Here is a 20475-nt window from a genome sequence, read left to right on the forward strand (position 1 = left end):
CCTGTGACAGATCAAATTCTATTAATCTGTTTAACATCATGACTGGCCTTCCTTAAAAAAGAGGGTCATTCAATGACAATTTTTTCTTCCAGTTTAGTATAATTTTTAAAAGGGATATTCTTAAAGGAACCTCTAGCATGTCTTTTCCAAGTTAGTTTATTGAGACCCTTTGCTAGCAAATGACAACGTAATTAGAATAACTTGCCGAGAATAATTTTAATGTAATGCAGCACAAAGCTACAAAGCAGATTTCATCAAGTCTATTAATAATGATCCATGCAAGGCTACTTAGGTTAAATATGGAATTGCATTGATTTATTTCAAACTAGGATAATGAATTCTCATGCAAACACACAAACTTCGTATTATATTGTTAATTGTGATTGGTAATTGCTAAGGAAAGAAATCATGCAATGAAACAGGCATGCATTTAATTCTATATATTTACCTAATCCTATTTCTAAGCAAATCAATGAAGTTGAAAAAATACTTTGAATATGTATACAGCTTTTCAGAACTCTTCATTCAACTTTGTCCTATGAGATCATTTACATTCACATTTACTTTGCCACACTATTCTTTGAATACTACTCCATGGTAACATGCATTATTTCAAATAACTCACCTTGAAAAGGAAAATGTCCTTGATAGATAATATGATATAATTTAAATCATTTTAATTGGAAATTAAGGCAATATTTTGTTTGAATCTAGGAAATAATTTGGAAAATGAAAGTGCTCCCAATTAATGTGCAAATCTGGTAACCTTTTTCTAAATGTCACTCCTGAATGTCCTGTAACTCCTATGGCAATGATGAGAGCTACCTCAGCAGTACCATTAAAAAGCTTACTACCCAAGAGTTGGAGGAGGAAGGAAGGAAAGTTTCCAAACAACTTCATACAGGAATCCTAGAATAAGTAATGAATTCCTAAAAGTCCCTGAAGATTCTCTGTACTGAGCAGATCTGTCCAGTTACTCTGTGTAGATTAAAAACTCCAGTATAAGCAAAGGGTGTTGCTGCAATCAGATGGTGACATCTGAAATAGTAGCTTGTCTGTTAAAATGAGACAGACACCACCTGCTTCTACTGAGAACCAAACTATGCCATAAACCTGGGTATAAAACTATGGCTCCACATGGCCAGCACTGTGTGCAGCTGTAAGTCCACCAAACTCCACAGAGGTGCCTATGCCAACCATGAATTAATTTTTTTTTTTTTTTTTTTGCAGAGAGATTGTCAAAAGAAGTACTAAATTAACTAAGAGGCAACACTGTCATAGCTGAAGTCTGAGAGGCAGCAGTCAGAATGGGGCAAAAAAGACTGCATGAAAGAAAATAAATCCCATTTGCCTGGCACAGAAACACCAAGAATATGCCAGCTAACCTGCCTGGATTCCCAAAGCATCGCTATGTGGTATGCCACACAGAGAGGAGGGCCTGTAACACACCTGCAGACAGGTGCTGCAGTGGGAATTGCTCTGTTACATGTCACAGCAGCAAGTTAAGAACATGCTGACCCTTGTGGTGGTGCACAGTTCTCAACAGTTACACGGAAATGCAAAATTCCAAGCAATAACAAATGGAAAGCATGCAGCCAAACAAATCAAACACTGTGAGGTTTAGGAATTATTTCACAACAGTCCTAAAAAGTTCAACCTGAAGCACAGAAAGCATTTGGGTATTTCATTCAAAAACCACATTGTTTCATTTCAGGCTGAGCGGCTCTTCCAGGATCGTGGGAAATTTAATTCAAACTATGGCAATTTGAACACACACAGAGATATAGAAGAGGGTGATATTTGAAAGATGACCCAGCCTGTGTCAGACCTCATTCTTTACCATGGAGCCTGACACAGTTAGGCTTGATTTGTGAGAGCATTTGGTGCTATTGTTGCTTTTTATCATATCATACAACATATTTCAACAAAATCTCTCTTAAATTTTTGGGGTGCAACAATAGCATGCAGATCTACACTCAGTGCCTTAAACACACATCAAACAGTCTAAGTTACTCACGTAGGCAAAAGATGGACCTTGCTGTATTGAATAACATGGTATAAAATAAGTGTCAGTATAATTTCTATTAGACAGACATTTTTATTGTTTTTCCTCTATTAAAATAACCAGTACACAGTTTCCATGCAAATAAACCAGGAATACAGACATGAACAATCTATTGCAGACATACCAAGGGCACAAATACCATTAACATACATACAGCATTTTAACTGAAGAGAAAAAAAGCCCTGAAACAAAGGGATGGGATTTGGATCCAGTCCCAGGTTAGTCTCTCAGGACCAGACAAGGGCAAATATTTTTATGATAAATCCCTTATTCTTCTCTGGTGCATTTTGTTATTCATTATATTTTAATGACTGAAATTGCAGTGTCAGTAGTTCTAATCACTGAATTACTATTTGTCAGCATGGTACAGAACAAATTAGACTTTCTCTCAGCTCCTCTCTGATGGATATTTGCCTTCAGGTCTGTCTCAGGGCAAATTTGATCCTGAGATTCACGTAATTCCCCAGAGGAGTCAGCAGCAACTGCAGTTAGGGATGGCTTTGGCACCCCATGTTCATTTCCCCCAGACACTGAGCAGGATCTCAATAGGCAGAAATAATTTTTTTTGCATAAACATTAAACATTAGTCTTGGACTGTTTCCACTAAATTTAATCACAGATTTCTAGAAAATACTACTCAAAAGGACATCTACTCCTTCCCCTGCCCCAAATTAGAATCTCCTGTACATAAAAGCCCAGCTATTTGTGGTGGAAGAGGGAGGGCTGCATATCCTGTGCTCTGCTGACGCATGGGCAGGGGCAGCTGCAAGACCCAGCACAGGGGTGGTCATGAGATTTTACTTTACTTCCCCTTTCCGTACTAATTACTCATCTTGGACCCAGTCTTGTATTTGAGACACGATGAAATGTCTTCCTGAATTAAGCCTGTATTTTGTCATAAAAGTGAATTGCTTCATTTTTTTTGCAGAAGTTTTGAGTAACATTGGAAAGGCTGGAAATGACGTAGGACCTGGAGTTGTATCACTGAGAAGAGCAAAGACAGCTGAGGGCCTCAGCCATGGTAATGATCTCCAGGAACTGGGCAGGTATATGGTTCAAAGTAAGAAAATGAACTTTAGTCTCTCAGGCAAAACTATTACAAATTTTGAAGTCACAAAGTACTTATAAAAAATTGTGCCTTTCAAAATTGTTACCTCTGACAGAGCAGTAAAAAGAAAAGACAAGTTTTATACTGGGACTCTTTGCTAGTTAGTAAGAAAACTTAGTAATGAATCCAATCAAAACTTAGGAAGTTTAAATGCTGGTATACATTTTTATGATGCTGTTGGACAATGTGTTAGTTACCAGCTTTCCCACACTTCTTACTTGCTAGAGGTCAAGGGTAAAACAAGGACTCGAGCCCTTGCAGACTTCAATGCCTTCATGCTGGCATATAAATAGGTGCTATGCATATGGAAAGCTATGAGTATTTCTGTTCTCCCGAAGTACATTCGGATTTGATGCCTAAGATGGTGTCAAACAAAATTTTCTTTCCATAAACATAGAGCTGTGACGTAGTTGTGTACATTTAATATGTCGACTGTTTGACAAGCCACAGTCCCTGACTTGCACAGTCACCTCAGCACAGCCCTCAGAGGCCTGAGGGAGAGTTGGATATGGAAGAGCTCACTTACAGTGACGCTGGTGTCCTTTTTGCCCTTATGTGAAGAAGCAACAACAGCCAGGTACTGAATGACCTTTTTGGTATTTTCTGTCTTGCCAGCACCAGATTCACCTCTGAGGGGAAAGAAAATAACACAAAAGAAGGTAGGTAACCAGTGGACTCCTTCTGCCGTGTAGATGTGTGTAGTATGTAAAAACAGGACTGGAGACCGCCCAGCTCAGTTCTTATTTACCCCAGAACACCATCTCCCAAATCCACCTGACTTCAGCCTGCAAAGAATGCATTATCAGAGCTATATCTCTGTCCTGGTAGTATTTTGAGTGGACAATTGGCTATTTAAGGGAATTCTAAAACATGATGCATTTTTGAACAGCAGTTCATCTTGCTTTGGCAGCATCTGAACACTTCTGAGAAGTGGAGCTGGCAGGGAATCTGCTTATATTTAAGATCAAAAAATACAACATTAACTATGATGTGGTACAGCAGTAAAAGAAAACATCAGCAGTAATACAATGGTTTTCTCTTCTGAAACTCTGGCATTAAAGTAGACTAACTACAGATGAGGCAGCTTGATCCTGCCTCATCTGAACTTTGTTATTCAGATGCTCCCTGAATTCAGTGGGACCAGGAATGGAGCCACCTGAGGTGTCCCTGCTCACTGGGTAATAAAGGACATCATGGGGAGATGTCTGACCAGCAGAACTGGCATCCCAGCTCTGCTCCATGCCCTCAGTGTCCCTTGGGAAGCAGGAAGGCAGTAACTTCTTATCTCTTGGAAGACTTCCAGGTTAAGTTTATTTACAACTCTTAAGCCCTCTCTTAAAGTAAAAGAGTGGTTTTCAAAGTACAGATAGACAGTCTTTTCTCAATAGAAATTTCCAGCCAATTTTCCTCTCTAATTGTTACATTACATCATCTTATGTCTTTCAGATACCTCTGGCTCTGATGATTATATGGACAAAAATGTTTTATACTGTCTTGCTCAGCAGTCAAAAAGGGTGGTAAAGTGGGTGTGGATGTAACAAACGATTTCTTTCAACTGAGCTAGTGCTGTGAGGAGAACAACAATCTAAGTTGGACCTCTTCTTCTTTGGATCTAAACTAAAATTGATTTAAAAAAATAAAAGAACAATACATTCAAAAATCCCAGAGATATTTATCAGCTCTTTTGAGTCTGAAACTTTTTAGCTGGATCCACTGCAGTTATGCTTCTTTTCCTGATTAGGAAATGCAAGAGTTAATTTTCCCTATAAAAGAACCAGTGATAAATGGACATGAAAATGTGAAGTGCTGGACAGAACTTTCAATACAGAATGACATTGATGTAAACCTTAGGAAACCAGAAACAATTCCTGCCTGAGGTACGACATGATAACTGTTTCTTCTGGCTTTTAGAGTTTGAACCACAAATAATTGAGATTAATAGATTCCTTTTCACAAGACCTGGGTTAATTTGCACAGTTTAGAGATTGGATTCGTCTCTGCCTGTGCTTCAGTACTAAAACATTTCTATGTTTTATTGATAAAAATTAAGTGTCCTGGGAACAATTCCAAACCAAGCACACCAATTTGAAGACATATGCATACAAACTTTTCAAATAAATCTACCTTACAGCTTTGTTTCTTTGGAAAAAAAACAACCAAAACAACTTTCTTCAAACAAACCCTGGGCTTTGAACTATTCCATTTTATTAAGGGTTATTTGTAGTTCATCACATCATCATTGCATTTCCTTTCTCCCAGGGCAACAGTGCCCATCATTTGGCTTTTCCCTGAATCCCTGTGAGTATTACCATATATGGCATCATTTTACTTGTAATTATCCCATCATACTGTAATGCTTAAGTTACTTAACATTTAGTTCTGTTCTTTCATCCTTAACTCTTTGCTTCTGCAGAGGCTGAGGGCTTTCCTGTTTTCTGCAGATAGACTTTGGGGCTTTAACTTCCTTTTGAAACAGACAATAAAAAGTTCCTCAACATGATATACAAAACACACAGAACCTCAACCACCTTGGGTTAATTAGAAAAAAGTCTCCAAGGTCAATAAGTAATGAAGAATAATGTCTACAGCAGATGAATACATCTGATTTTCAACATATCAGATCAGTCATAAATGTCCATGACAATAGACAGGTCTGATAAACAAGTATCCATTAAACAACATTAGTAGCCCTCATACTCTGAAAGATGTATCACAGCCATATGACAACATCTGATTTCATCTCAGTGATGAAATGCCATGTGTCTGTAAACCAACTAGTGAGGAGGCATTGACCCCTAGGTCAGGGTCAATGCCTCTAAATATCAAGACGTTTACCAAGAGAGACCCAGGAGGAGAAGACCATGTGAATCTCTTAGGTCACTTCACAGGTGGATGAAATTGTTCCTAGAACTATTGAGTTGCAACAGAATTGGTCATGCAGAATGGGTTTTTCCTCTGCATCTGCCTTGAAGTAGTATAATTTCTGACGTGGCAGAAACAACTTCCATTGTAGTATGAGAAATCCCACCTGCTTTAAAATCTACTTGCTCTCTTGAGCTCAGTGACTGAATCTTTAAAGATGGGTCTTTTTACTGCAAATATCTTCTGGTGGTTTTGGCATGGACCATACGTGATGGGATTCCTCCCAGGAGGTATCTGCTCCTTTCTTCTGAGTGTCCATTTTCTGCAGACTTAATTATGTTCCAAGTAGATGTTCACCATATAAATGCTGTTACCACGCTCCTAACCTTCATCTTTAGGAAGCAGACTGACCATTTGTTTAATTGAAGCCTCTCAAATAATTCTTTTTCCTGCCATACACAAGGGAGCACATTTACTGCCAGTGCTGTTCTTTGCACCCAGCTCAGATGGCCAATGCAAAAAACCAGATCAAAAGCAAGTTCCACTGCACAATTCTGAGTGGCCCAACAGCAGTACTTTAGCTACTTCCTATGCAAGTTTTCCTCCTAAGAAACTCTTTGGCTTTCCCAGAGCAAAGGGCTCCACTAGGCTAACAGTCTCGCTCTGTTAAAGATACCACTCTCACATCATGGGGTATAACTTAAACTTATCCTTCCCTTGTTGCTTGCCAGGCATTGTTTTAGGAACTCAGTAGAGGATTTAAAGCACATAAGGTCACATATATAGTGCTCAGCTATAACAGAGTTTTTGTACCTCTTGAGCTACAAAATCCTCCATGACTCCATTAACTTCACCTTAAATGAAAATTATCCCAGCTAGAATAGGTTTCCAAGTAAGAACAAGGTGACACTAGCAGATTGGCCCCACTGTTGGGAGTTGAGCCTGTGGTGTAACTAGGACTTTTGTACATTTGAGAATAACTGGGGAAAATTAGTTTTAAAAGTGTATTTTTTTTTTTGCTGTTGTTGAAAAGTTGAAAGCTTTCCATGCTAATATTATGATATGAGACTTAGCTTAATTCCACTTTTGGAAACATCTGAAAAGCAACAGCAGAATTTATTTTCAGTGTTTGTTTCAGTAAGCAGTGAACCACAAGAATTGCCCGTTCACACATCCCTTAATCCGGCTGTGCTGGCACTGTGGGAAGCCCCTGTGCACAGGGCACTCCATGTGGTGCTCTAAATCACATCAGGGCTTGGCAGCCTTTGTCCTGCAGTATGAGATGTGCAAACATAATGAAAAGCTTTGTCCTAGACCAGCTGTACCCCACTGGAGACTCGTCTCAGAAGCCAGCCCAGTGATCCTACGGGTTTGCTTACAAAACAATTCCCAAAGGAGACGGAGCGGGTTCAGCTCCGCCCGGGTCTGGGGCTCCACGAGGTGTCTGTGTGGGAGAGGGGCGAGGCAGCAGCGCCTGCCAGCCCCAGCCTTTGAGATTTACTGAGCTGGGGAAGAAGAGCTTTGCTCTCCCGTCGAGGAGTCTTTTGACTAATAGGGCTTTGCCGTCTGGAGATGTTCTGGATGATTTTGCTTCTTGACATGTGTCAGGGAAGGAAATGGGCTGGAGTCCCATAGCCGGGTGAGGCTCTGGAGAGTTTGCCCACAGCTCTAGAGAGGAGGAAGGGGAAAAGGGCAGGATGGTCACCGCCCCACTCAGTGTTTTGTTGCCATATCAAATTAAGTGGAAATACGATCCTGCTACTTCCCCCTTTTTTATAGAAGCTATTCAAACTGAACCTGTGTTTTAAAAAACAAAAAGGTAATGAAAACGTACTTGATTATACGTACAGGTATTTAACATGTACTTGTTTCCACAGACTTCACAATACCCCAAACATTCAGAACTTTGATCAGATTGTTTTCTCATTCATTTAAGGTAGATTTTTTTTTAAACTGAAACTTGTGCACAGTCCTCTTAGCCACATTTGCTTTCTAGAAAATACCTGCTCTTTTCAGGAAGTGGCTAAAATATGATAACCCCGAGATCAGACAGGTTTATGAGGAAATTGTTAAAACTCTCATGTGGTTAGTTCTGCAAATAAGCACTTGTGGAATTTTTAGTGAAAAACCTTTTGAAATCTCCAGGAGAATCCACTTGTGTCTTTAGAAATCGAACAACAAGAGGCCAGAAGTCTCCTTTGAGGGCTTGTGCCTCTACTAACACTGGAAGAAGCTTGAAAAGCCACAAGTCTGTTCACTGGCCATTGCCTAGTTCAATTCACACTTTATTGCTGATGTACTGAACTTGCTCAGATCTCTGAGTACCTGGACAGATTTCTTGGGATTTTTCCTTCAGCAACATCTATGTGCTGGTCAATATGGACTAAGAGTACAGACTATTTTGTGGCCAACTCAGATGTCAAACAGGAGAGAGCACTGTGTGGGGGGCCAAAGCACAGGCAGGAGTTTCAGGAAATCCCAATGGGCAGGCAGAGCAGTGAAGGCTGCTCAGAACAGCACAGAGACCAAGACACAAGGGTGGAAAAGTCTTACCTGCCCTAATTTTCAGACACATAAAAGAGTAAGATTCCATATTTCATACCTTTAGTGCAATATTTTGTATTGTATATTTATTATATATGTTATGCTAGATGTTATGTTACAATAATGCAGTCACAGATATATTAGTAAGCACAGCCATGGTATAAAGTTTTTTGTGCTGTAAATGTGCATGGTAAGATGGGGGATTTTGAGGCTGACTGTAAAATGCCAGAGAGCAACAGGCAGGGAATGACATGAGAGCATGCTCAGTGATGGTACCCATGGGAAAGAGCTAACAGCGAAAGGATGTGTGTGCAGAGGAGAGTAGGCCAAAGGCAGTATGAGTGTAGTTATTAATAAAATGTAGAGGAAATAATGAAATCAGGAAAGACGGGGAATTCTGAGGAAGAACTGGAACCCATGAGCATTGAAGACAGATGGAGATTTTAAACATACCATGGCTAATCACACAAAGGGGAGGGATTGAAAAAGGATACAAACAGTACTTAACCACATGAGGGCAGCTTTAATGAGCTGAGGGTGAAGTCCTGAGAATGGGTACATTTATAGTCAGAAACACAGCATCAGGCTCAGTTCTCAGATCTGCCCCCCTGCCTGTGTGCCAGGAGCATTTCAGGGGATCCATATGGATCCTTACAGCTATTCTTTTACAATTTAGGTACCAGGCCTTGGAAAGTTAAAGCCTGTAGCTTTTTCAAGAAAAAATCCTGGTTGATCAATGCCATGAAGTCTTCAGTTATTACATATTTTAGGCAAAAAGGTAATTTCTTAGCATTTTTAACAGTTCTATAAAGTACTACAAATTGCTTCAACTTGATAGCTGCCAAGCTGAAAGCCAAGTGAACTTTCTTCTTTCTGCACGGCCAAATAAGGCCAAGAAGAATGTTAAAGCAGTAAAGTTGTGTACATTGGTTTTAGCTTGGCCAATCTTCTTGCTTTAAAAGACGTGTGAGGACTGTTTTAAGCTATGGGTTGTGATGTACGTCCAACATACAGCAATTACTCTAAACATCTTGGAGAGTCACTTGCTGTGGCTGTTTTCAAAATGGGAAAGGCATTTCATTCTCTCTGTTTTATATATTACTGGATGGAAAAGGCATTTAATTTTCTCTATTTTATATATTACTGGTGTGAAACAATTTAGGTTTCCAGCAAGATGGCCAGGTAATTTCAATAAATGAAGCTGCAAGAAGTGGATCCTTTAATGGATTTTCATGAACAAAAAGGCATAGACTTGCAAAAGAAAGTCCCTTTCTTGAAAATACCAATGTTCCAAAGTTAAAAGAAGATTTACTAGTGGAAAAATAAACATAAGTACAGAAATAGAAGGAGGAAATGCATATTGTAAATTAGTCTTCATAACCATGACATATTTCATCCTGGGAAGAATGTGATGATCAATTTTTACTTCATCATTGCAGGAATTTTAGATTTCTTTTAGGTGTTAATGTATTTGGGGTCAGATTTTTGATTGGTATACTTACAAATACTGAAGTCTTGTTGTAACGGAGGTTAAAATTATGATAGCCCTTATGGTACCAGACACAGGGTATAATTTTTATTAGGTGATAATTTTTTTCCAGTCAGCAGTGGCACTCAAAGATAATGTTATGGCTGGTGATCAGTAGCAGTGCTTTTAAAAAACTTTAGTGTAAATGTATATTCAGTCAGTAGCCACATTTTCTCAGATAGCCTAAACCTGAAAGATTACAGCATCATTGCATGACCCTGCTATAAATAATACACATGCCAGCTCTGCAAACAGTATTAGCATTTACATAGAATCAAGTCCTATCTTTTATCAGGAAAACTGGAAAATGTCTAATTTAACAAGCACAAAATTATCTCAAAAGCATTCTTGATGGCATTCAAGAAAATAAAACCAACTAACAAGCAAGAGAAGAATGGAAAGACAGTCATAATTGAGGGTCAAGCAGCAGATCCCTGTCCAGTTCAACATTTTGAGTGATTTTTCAAAACAGGCAGGAATGACAAACCAGTGGGATTTTGTGGAGTAATAATCACACTCCCCAGTTGCTCACTGTAAACTGTTAAATCTCTAAGTTCAGAAAATCAGTTTAAAGAAATAATTTTATCCATTAAAGACTTCCTATGACACTGATGCTCTTTATCTTATGAACAGGTCTATCTACTGAAGTAGGTTTGGTACTGGAGTTCAAGCTTACTGAAGGTGAGGGGAATGTGTCCATTCCATCAGAATTTGAATTGATTTTGGATAAACAAAGACATTGTGACATTGAGATATACTAAAATAGATTATTTTGCTTACGTGCACAGGATAGACTGGTCTTCTCGATCTGTGAATGAAGAAAAAGAATCCATTAATTAGGGAAAATGGCTTTTCTGACAGAAGCACTTATATTTATGAGGATTTACATTGAACAGCCTAGACCTTCTAAAACCTGGCCAAGCATGATTAGTCAAACGTACTGGGTTCACATCTTATTTAATTTGCCCTTGCATTTAAATAACCATCTCTAATAGAAATATTTGTACAAAAAATGAACAAAAGGTTAAGAGGTCAAAAATATTTTCTGTAAATTCCATTAGAGATGAACTGTAATGAGGACAGAAAAAAGATCAGACTCTCTGTAAGAAGATTATAACAAAATTTCAAACCTGAAACTCAAGTTTTTACTATGCTTATGAACTATGGCTAGCAGCCCATTCGAAACAAAGTCTGGACAGATAAAGCATCAACAACTAAGCTGGTCATGCAAAGCTTTGACTTTTGAAAGCAAAGCAGTTCAAATACCTGAATAACATAGTCTGTATTTCATTTCAGACTGAGAGACAACTTTTATCAAGAGCACAAGTAATTTCTTCGGGAGATCTTCCAAAGAATAAAATAAAACAAGATACTTTGTAGATTTTACAAGATCATGTCAACAAGTATGTAAGTATTCTTCATGTTTTTTACTACAAACAGACCATCAAACACATTTTGGATGAAGATTTATATAAAAGAGGACCAAAGTTTCCATTTCTACTATGTGAGACATGTAAGAGTTTTCAGCATACTGGAGTCCAGTGTTCTGTAATGCTGCAGGAAGGTTTAGGATTGCATCCCATCTCCATAACCTGTTCTTGGAGTGATCTTCCCTGCTTATTCACCTGGAGTTGGAGTTTCTCTCTACCTTCAGAACTTTTACACAGATTCTTCTACCAAAAGGCATGATGAGCATGTTTGCTGTGATATGTTCTAAAGTACAACCGTTTTCTTCACTTGTCAAACATCCGGGCAAGTTTCTCAGAGAGGTGTGGTATTTCCAGCCCTGGAGCTACTTGGAAGCAGACTTGAGCAAGGCTTTGAGCAAACAGCCCCAGCACTGAAGTTTGCCTTTACAGTCTGTAAAAAATCCTTCTGACTTAGGAAAATAAATTTCCAGGCAGGTCAAATACATTTTTGAAAAATGTGCTTAGTTTACAAATCTGAGACTTCAGGCAGGTAATTGGGCAGAAGCCAGTGCTTCTGTATGGTTTGGCATTATTTATCCAAAGCAGAGCCAGCATCAGCCTTTGCTCAGAGGTGAAGACACGAGCTCCTTTTGCTCAGTGTATGGGGTGACTTGCAGGAATACCTGTCCGGTTGTTCACCCCTATTCCTGACCCTGTATGTCATAAATACCATGAGATAAACCTATTTAAACCTGTTTATTAAGCTCTCAAGTTGTAACTGCTGCCTGGCCCACAGCCAGTCTAGGAAACATATTAGAGGATTCTACAATGACTTGGATTGATAATAAACAACTGTTTTACCCCCAGTTCCTCAAAAGCTATAACATTAACTGCTTTATTGATCACCACACAACAAATGGTGCCTCTTAACCTCTTTGTTTCGTAAATTGATACAAAATGACTCATTACATTTCTATTGGAGGTATTTGTCAGCAATCAGCACAGCAGGACTCTCCCACATAAACATTTGGGAGGAGAGGAGCTGTGAGCCATGTTTGTTTTTCACTGCAGGAGATTAGCTAGGCTTTCTTTTAAGTTAAAAAAGTGAGAGCATGGAAGAACAAGAACTTTTGCTAAAAATACATTGTTGTGTAAATAGAAACCATGGGCATATATTGATATTGCATCACTAACCCATAAATACCATAAAGAAAATAAAAGTCACTCTTGATACTGAGCTGCCAGTGGAATTTCTGAGCTCAGGGAACATTAGAAAAAGCTGGTCTCCTCCAAGCCAAGTCTTATCTCACTACTCTTTGCTGCCCATTGCTGCCCTTCTTTTGCTCCTCAGTAGGGGAACCCCCCTGAAGGTGTCTCATAGACTGCCCCACCCCGGGGGCTTCTGTGAGTGCCTGTGAAGGGGCAGCCTGGGGATACCAAAGAGCAGAGGAAGGATTAGGAAGGTCAGAAGTTGCACCAAATGTCCCCAGGGATAGGTTAATCATGGGAGAAACCTCATACTGACAAACTGTGCTGTGCACACTCATGGAGGGAGAATTCCAGATGTTGTTCTGTCTCCTTCTTCAGTTCTAACTAACTGCAACTCTAAGGATGAAACAGATCAGGAAGTCTAATCCTTTCCTGTTGTGACCTGAGCTGCCGATACTGGTCTCATTTACTTTCAAAGGCTCTCCCATTTGATTAATCCTATTTCTGTTCTGGAATGTTTTATTCCATATAGAAAGGACTGTGCCCTATTTTGTGACTCTGCAACTTTATGTGGTTAGATCTATCAGAAGAGAAAGAGTTGTAGAAATAAAACTCCTTAAATGTGATTCCTGAGGCTTAAAAAACAACAAAATATGTCTTCTAGATTCTAATATCTTTTTGGCTAATGCCTTTTAAGAAAATTTGATACTATCTGGAAGAGTATCACCCACCTTCTGTATGTCTATATTAGATGTTTAAAGATTTTTTTTAAAATTTTCTCCTCAATTTTTAATAGAGACCTACACTTACATTATAAACCTCACTTGCTTTCCTAAACATGCAGCAGAGCTGGCTTTTTTTTTTCTTTCTGGAATCTGCTTACTTTTTTCACCAAACACGTCCAGATTGCCTGTAAGAATTCTTGCCCCTCTGCTCTTGATAGACCAGTTAGCTCTGCTTAATCACAAACAAAATCAGATGGTTTATCACAATGAAGCAGCAAGTTGGCAGCTTTACCATAAAAGGAAAAAAACCAGACTGAAATCATGTTCCCCCACTCACTTACTGCTTCTTTACATTTGTTAATAACTCCACTGCCTAAAGGGGACATTTCTGTACAGTCCTGCTGAGGACACAGTAAGCAGATGGCTTTTCACAGTAGCCTCCTTTTCTAAGACCTTGGGAACTGTGTTTCCCTCCCATACCTCCAAGTAACTACCAGGTTGTTTGTTTTTCCATTTTTAACTCAAGCTTGCATAAAAGTGGCTCCACAGAAAATAATCTCCTTGAATCTGCAGAAAGCTGTAATATATTTTCTGCAGGATGATTTATTGCCAGGAAACTTAATGAAGGCCTAACCAACTACACAAAAACTTTGTTACTACTTCTACATAACATGACTTTTCACATTTGTATTGTCTATCATTTATTTTTTGTTTCTGCAAGGAAGATGACAGAAGGCAGCAGAATTACTCCTCCTTACTGGAGCAGTGTCTCAGCTTCACCATCACTGGAAGCCGGCAGTGCTGCAGGAAGGAGTCAGCTACCCACCTCCAGCTCCTCTTCTCTGGCCTGCTCTGCCTCCTCCTTGCTGCTGTGACCAGCATTCACAGACCACACTGTGCACCAGGAGGAGGGGCACCCACTTCAGAACAGCAAAAAGCCAGGGATGGCTTTCACCTGGAGCAGTTTTGCATCATGGCTGCATGAAGAATCCTGCTGGCAGTGCAGGAGTTGGGATGGGGATCAAGCCCTTTGTATGGAGCTACTTCATCCCAAACACAGGAAAGAGCAGAGGGTGCAGGAGTAGGGGGAAATGTTTTATGATTGCAGTCTCTAAGTGTAGCAGTAATCAGCTACAGCCTGTAAACACAGCCAGGAAGGCCCAGTTCAGTGTAGTAACTCCTGGGGACACACACACACACACACACACACACACAAATGCTCTTGTAGAATTCTCAGTCTTTGAGATTAAAGAAAATTAAAGTTTATTCTTGTTCTGGCTGGAAATGAGCATCCACAGCTGTGCCTGGGCAACGATCATACTGCATTAGTGACATGGTATCCAGCAGATTCAACAAGACACCCAGCACTCCTGGCTGAGCATGAGACAGCATGACTGTGATTTGTAAAAGGGCTTTAGGTGCTCAGAAGCACTTGAAACAAGTGGAAATTTTATCTTTGCCCAGCCAACATCTTTGATAATTCCTATGTCCTGTGAGATGTCAGATTTTCTGCATATTTGGAAGAAAATCTTATTCTCTGATTGCTGATAGCTGTGGCTAAGTGTTTTTATCAGAACAGCTTTGACGGGACTTAAACATCACCCCTAATGAATACATGAACCAAGTAAGTCTCTGAAGCAGAGGAGAAATGCAGTGTGCACAGCTCTTGTTTTCTGCTGGATGTTTGTGCCAACACAGGGGAGGGTGAGAATGTGGAGGGCTGTGATTCCCAGATGGTGAACCTGCAGCAGGACCAGGGATCTGCAGACACACAGACTTGGTTCACCAAAAGATAAAGGATCCCTGAGACATCTGAACAAGCTGATTGCTCTGGGCCAAGTGGCCCTGGTCATGAAGTACCAGAATATAACTCCTCAGTCTCATGAATCTAAGACATATTTTACTTTGGCAAGCAGAAACTATGCAAGTTTCCAGATAAGGACCAGTACTGACTTTTCACAGGAAAAACATTTAGTGCTCTGATCCATGTTTATGAGTAAGAACTTTTGTTTATATTCCATTTGGAAATATGCTCACAACCCCCTCTGAAGCTTTCTCTGCCTATACATGTTGCGTGCTCACACAGAACTGTGTTGACGCCCACTTTCACCACTCCAACGTGAACAGAATTTGGCTGAATAACCAGAGTTATTTTGAGGGTTGGTTTTGTTTTATGCACAAAACACGAGTCAGTTTTTACAAACAAAAGCACAGCTTTAAAAACAGCTGGGGCCCTCTTCAGAGATGGAGAGACTCCAAAATGACACATGCAAGTAAAACGTGGGTGTCTTGGGCTTGTGCTGGGAGCTCTGGCCATTCCACTCCCTGGCTGCCGTGCCAGCTGTGCATGGTCGGGCTGGGAGGCAGTGAAAGAGCATCGTCTTAAAGGTTCAGCTGATCACCTACTCCCTCCTTGTTCCTTCCTATTTGCTCTCCTCTTCCTCTCTGCTGCCAGGAATAATTGCAATGGTGGCACATGAATAATGAGGAATAAAGCTTCCCCAAGAGCTGGCAGGGCCAGGAAATTATTCTGAGCACCAAAAGAAGTGAATTGATAGGAGCCTGCACTCTTGCTGCCTCCTGCCTCCAGCACCCAGCCTGGGAGGCACAGCTGAACCCAGGCTGTTCTAAGTGCAGTTAATGGCCACAGCAAGGCAAACCAGCTCCAGTGGCTTCCCACTGCTCAGGAGAATGTGCTGGGAGGGACAGGAGACAGTCAGAGAGAGGAGGAGTGAAAGATATCCCTGTGCTGCTTAGATCAGGCTCATCTGTGCTGAGACTAGTTTCCCGTTAGGCAGAAAGCTCTTGTATTGTCAGGACAAAACAGTTCTATTTCAGCATAGGCTGCATTCATATGGGTTTTTTCCTTTCCTAAAGACACAGGTCTTTTTTTGTTTCTTTTCGCCCCACCTCGTTTCTAGGGACAAGTACAGTACCCTGCACAACTGCTAATGTTCTGCAGGAGCCAAGAGCTTCTTCCAGAGCTCCCCTCAAGGCTTGCTGCTTAAATAAAGGATCTGAGGGAGGAATGCCTTCAGGGCCTGCCCGGAGCCCTGGACAGTGCTGGATGCAGAGCACAGGGTTCAGGAGGGAAGCTGGAGTACAGATATGGGACTGTGACTTAATGGGACGACCTTCTGCCAAGTAAGTTTTTTATAACTGTGATTATATCACATAGTGTGTAGGAAGGTCTGTTTTCAGGATATTTTTGTTGCTTTATTGGTCCTCCTCTGCTGCACTATAGTTCTGCCTTCTGGGATGCACTCAAATAAAGGAATTGAAATAGCTCCAGAAAAGAAATGTCATATAAGCCATAGGAAGAAAAAATCCTAATCCTTAAGCTCATAACTGGGAAGCCCTAAACTTTAGAGCCAAGCCTGTGAATCTTGCTGAGCATAGTTGTCAGCCAGAATTTCTGTAGGGTCAGAGTCCTTATGAGGGCATATAAATTTCAAAGCATTTTGTAGAGCTCCTGGTTTCCTGTAGCACCCAAGGTCAATGTGAGATCGTACCTGGTCATGCCCTGAAGTCTGAAGGTGTTGCAGCCTCCTACATTCATCATTTTAGCTTTTTCATCCCTGAATGATGGTTTTCCTTAGAACAAAATCCCCTCAGTCTGTCAGTAGTGACTGCAGGAGGAGGAAAGCACTGTGAATTTGGGGGGTTTGTTTGCACCCTTTGGGGCCTGACTGCTTTCCCATTGTTCATTGCCATCCTTGTTGGAAAACAGAGCACATCTCAACTCGGGGTTCAAGACATCAGGCTGTAGGGAAAGTAGCCCCCAAACACTGTTTGAATCTGCTGTGCTGGCGGGAGAGAGCAGCAATGCTGACAGATCCAGCAGCGCTCACAGCTAACTTTGGAATAGTCTCCACTAGTGGAGAGGGAGCATTTTCCATGCCCGTATTTGCCAAAACTATTTGCTTGACTTTGAAACCTTCCCACATGCCTCAACACAGATGGGTAAAAGGACTGTTTTTCCTTTTTGAGTCACAGTGTTTGTGGACTGCTGTTCCTGCCAAAGAATTCCTCTGAAACTTCTAGAAAGGCAGTGCTGCCCTCTGTGAGAGCTCTTTCCTGGCTGAGTGCTGGGAGGAGCACATACGGAGTTCCCAGGTGTTTTCTGCCACATCCAGGGCAGGGATTGCAGCCCGGGGCTGTCCTACCTTGCAGCATGCTCCTGTAGGCCGTGTCGGCGATGGCGTAGATGTGCGGCGGCATCTCGTGCCTCTTCTTGCCCTTGTACATGTCAATGATCTTCTCTGAGTAGATGGGCAGTTGCTTGTAGGGGTTGATCACAACGCAGAAGAGACCCGAGTAAGTCTGCAAGGGAATTCAAATAAAAGCTGGCCTTAGTATCCCATGCCATGTGTGGGCTGGGAAACGCAGGCATCGGCTGCATTGAATTAATGGGGTTTTAGCGAGCAGCGCTCCTTTGTGCTCTGCCCACGGTAACAAATGAAGCAGAGATTTTCTGAATGTATGTGTATGGGTAAGTTCCAGGTGCACAAATAATTTCTAGTAAGTGAGCTGCTGGAAAGCAGGTGAATTTAGCAATCTGTAGAAACAGTGTGATCTGATGTTAGAGCTCCTTAACTTCAGTTATTTTCAGTACAAACCCTTATCACACATAAGGGTATGGTAACAACTGTAATAATTAATATTTCTTTATATGTGTATTTTCTTATCGGAATATGTTATAAATATGTGCTCACATAGGCATCAAATTCTGTAAATTGAAATCCTAGGTAAGAAGCTTGGATTGATGTTTGAAGGGTTTTTTTAAAAAAAGCTTCTATGAACACATGTAACAATGATGATTGATAAGAGTCCTTAAAAAAAATTTCTCAAGTTCCAAATAGATGCCTTGAGAGACTAACCATGCCTTCACTACATGACTATTTCTGCAGGAAACTTAAGGAAAAATGTGGTTTGTTTAGAATTTAATGAAGGTATTAATGTAAAAGTATATGCATAAACAAACAAGAATATTGGCTGCCAGCTGATAGATGTTCATCCATGTTTTCTTAGTTTTTTGTTTGTTTGTTTTCCTTTATTTCTAAATACTCCAGCTATTGAACTGGACCACAAATAATAGGATACGATAATAGATGAAGAGACGTATTTCACAAACAGTTGCTAAAAATAAGAAATTTGCAAGGGTATTTAATTTTAAAAGAAGATTTAAACCCCCAAAATAAAAAAAATTACCACATTATGAGATCATAATTGCAGGAGTATTGTGATATTTAAACTGGCCTATGGAAAAAAAAGAAATAATGAAAGTATGCTGTTTGGTTGGTTGGTTGTTTTGTTGGTTTGTTTGTTTGTTTAATTTTTATGATTATTTATTTTATTTTCCTGCCGTGTGTGTGAAAGTTGCAGGCTCTGTGGGGTGCAGCTGCTGCCCTCCTCAGCCCCGGGGCTGCTTCCCCCGTGGCTGGAGCTGACCCGGCGAGGCTGGGCCCTGGCACCCGGGAGGCTCCGGGCACAGGGATTTCCCTTTCCTGACCATAATAGGCAATGGCCCAACACAGCCCCGGCACAGCCTGAGCACTTTATATGGTATTTATTCTGCACACAGGGCCGGAGCCTCGGGCGCCAGCAGCAGGTTGGGTGCTGCAGCTGGGCACAGGACATCTGGGGTGCTCCGGGTGCTGATGGGGACCTCCACCAACAGCTCAGGTTGTGCCTGTGTCACCACAGTCCAAGAAAATCGAGCTCAAATCCTCGCCAGTTCTCAGCATCCCCAAGCTGAACCCCTTGGTGTGGAAGGTAGGGAGTTGCTGGGCTGGATTTTCATTGGCATGGGAGTTCAGAATGAAACTGTGCTGCTCATGTCAAAATGAACTTTAGTGTTGCCAGGATAACACACTTGAAAAGTGACAGTTTTATCCTAGAATGACCACCAAGGCCCTTATGGAAAGGACAGCAAGACATTTTTTAATAGTATAAATAGATTTACTGTGCACACTCAACTAATCATTCTCACCCAAGTAAAATAATAGGAGAGGAAATCAAGGAAATTATTTAGGCGTCCCTTCCCTGAGATTTCCAGGCATTTCCTGACTTGCCACATGTAGGGCTGTTTGCATACCCAGTCACACAGTAACATGCCTTTGAAAAACTAATTTTGAGGCACAAGAAGCAGGCAATTAAGGCAGAGTAAAAGCTGATGAAATTCAGGAATCCTCATTTCTAACTGGACTGTGACTATATGATCTGTCACCTCAGGAAGTTTAATGAAGCCCTCTTATTTTGGTTGATTGTAACTCTAGGTATCTGCTTTTCAAGGATTTGGGGGAGCTAGATTAATATAGAGGATGTTTTGACACGGCCAAGTGTGTGATTGAAAGTGGGGGCACTGAAGCTTCCATGTCTTAAATCCTTCTCCCTGGGGCAGAGCCTGTCTAGAGAGGGGGACCCCCAGCTGAATCTCTCCCCAGAGGGTCTGGAAGAAGAACATAATTTGAAATGTCTTAGGGATACTTCCATGGGAGTGCTGAGCTTGTGTATCCCTCAGACAGCTACTGCTGATGGGTATTTACAGGAGCCTGGCACAAATACACATCTGCATTGTAAATATCTAGGTCGGGGCAGAAGAGTCCAACCTCAGTTCCAATATGCATATATAGCTTTATGTATAAAAGACAGCATTTTTCACTGTTAAGACTGAACAAGTAGTGCCTATGAATACAGCCACAAGGAGCTTGATTCTACTCTCAAATCCACTGAAGTTGCATTGCTGCATTATTCATGCTTATATAATAATTTTTGGTGTAATTCGTGTGTGGATAAAGCAGATTCTTTTTGTTCTGAGCAATGTGAAACATGAGTTAGTGGCTCGTGTTTCTTCTTGCCCCTCTATCTTAATTATCTGTGATGAAGCAAAAGGCCAGGGTGTTTTTCTAGTGTGCAGTCACTCTGTGAATTTCTGCACTGAATCTTTGTATTTAATAATATTTAATGTAAATGCAAGAGGGGAGATTATTTTTCTTTAGCAGATTTGGGAATCCCCATTTGCG

At 40.8% G+C, this 20475-nt stretch overlaps 1 protein-coding gene and 1 long non-coding RNA gene across 5 annotated transcripts in view; one reads left to right on the plus strand and one right to left on the minus strand.

Annotated features, from left to right (window-relative positions):
• Nucleotides 1-20475, minus strand: part of MYH11 (myosin heavy chain 11) — a 55598-nt gene that overhangs the window by 26660 nt on the left and 8463 nt on the right. For 3 of the 4 annotated variants that reach the window (XM_010392514.2, XM_010392516.2, XM_019281525.1), the window contains exons 3-6: nt 17617-17773; nt 10888-10915; nt 3700-3802; nt 2018-2038 (exon numbers count right to left, since the gene is read on the minus strand). In XM_010392514.2, coding sequence (XP_010390816.1) covers nt 2018-2038; nt 3700-3802; nt 10888-10915; nt 17617-17773 — 309 coding nt within the window. The remainder of the gene's footprint in view (nt 1-2017; nt 2039-3699; nt 3803-10887; nt 10916-17616; nt 17774-20475) is intronic. The other variant, XM_010392515.2, reaches the window with a different exon arrangement.
• LOC104684896 lies at nt 3781-17775 on the plus strand. The gene is made up of 5 exons (XR_005603142.1): nt 3781-3832; nt 4620-5050; nt 10741-10788; nt 11404-11514; nt 14176-17775. It is a non-coding gene; the product is annotated as an uncharacterized LOC104684896 (long non-coding RNA).

The sequence above is a fragment of the Corvus cornix genome, chromosome 14 (genome assembly GCF_000738735.6).
Source record: "Corvus cornix cornix isolate S_Up_H32 chromosome 14, ASM73873v5, whole genome shotgun sequence".
Taxonomy (NCBI): domain Eukaryota; kingdom Metazoa; phylum Chordata; class Aves; order Passeriformes; family Corvidae; genus Corvus; species Corvus cornix.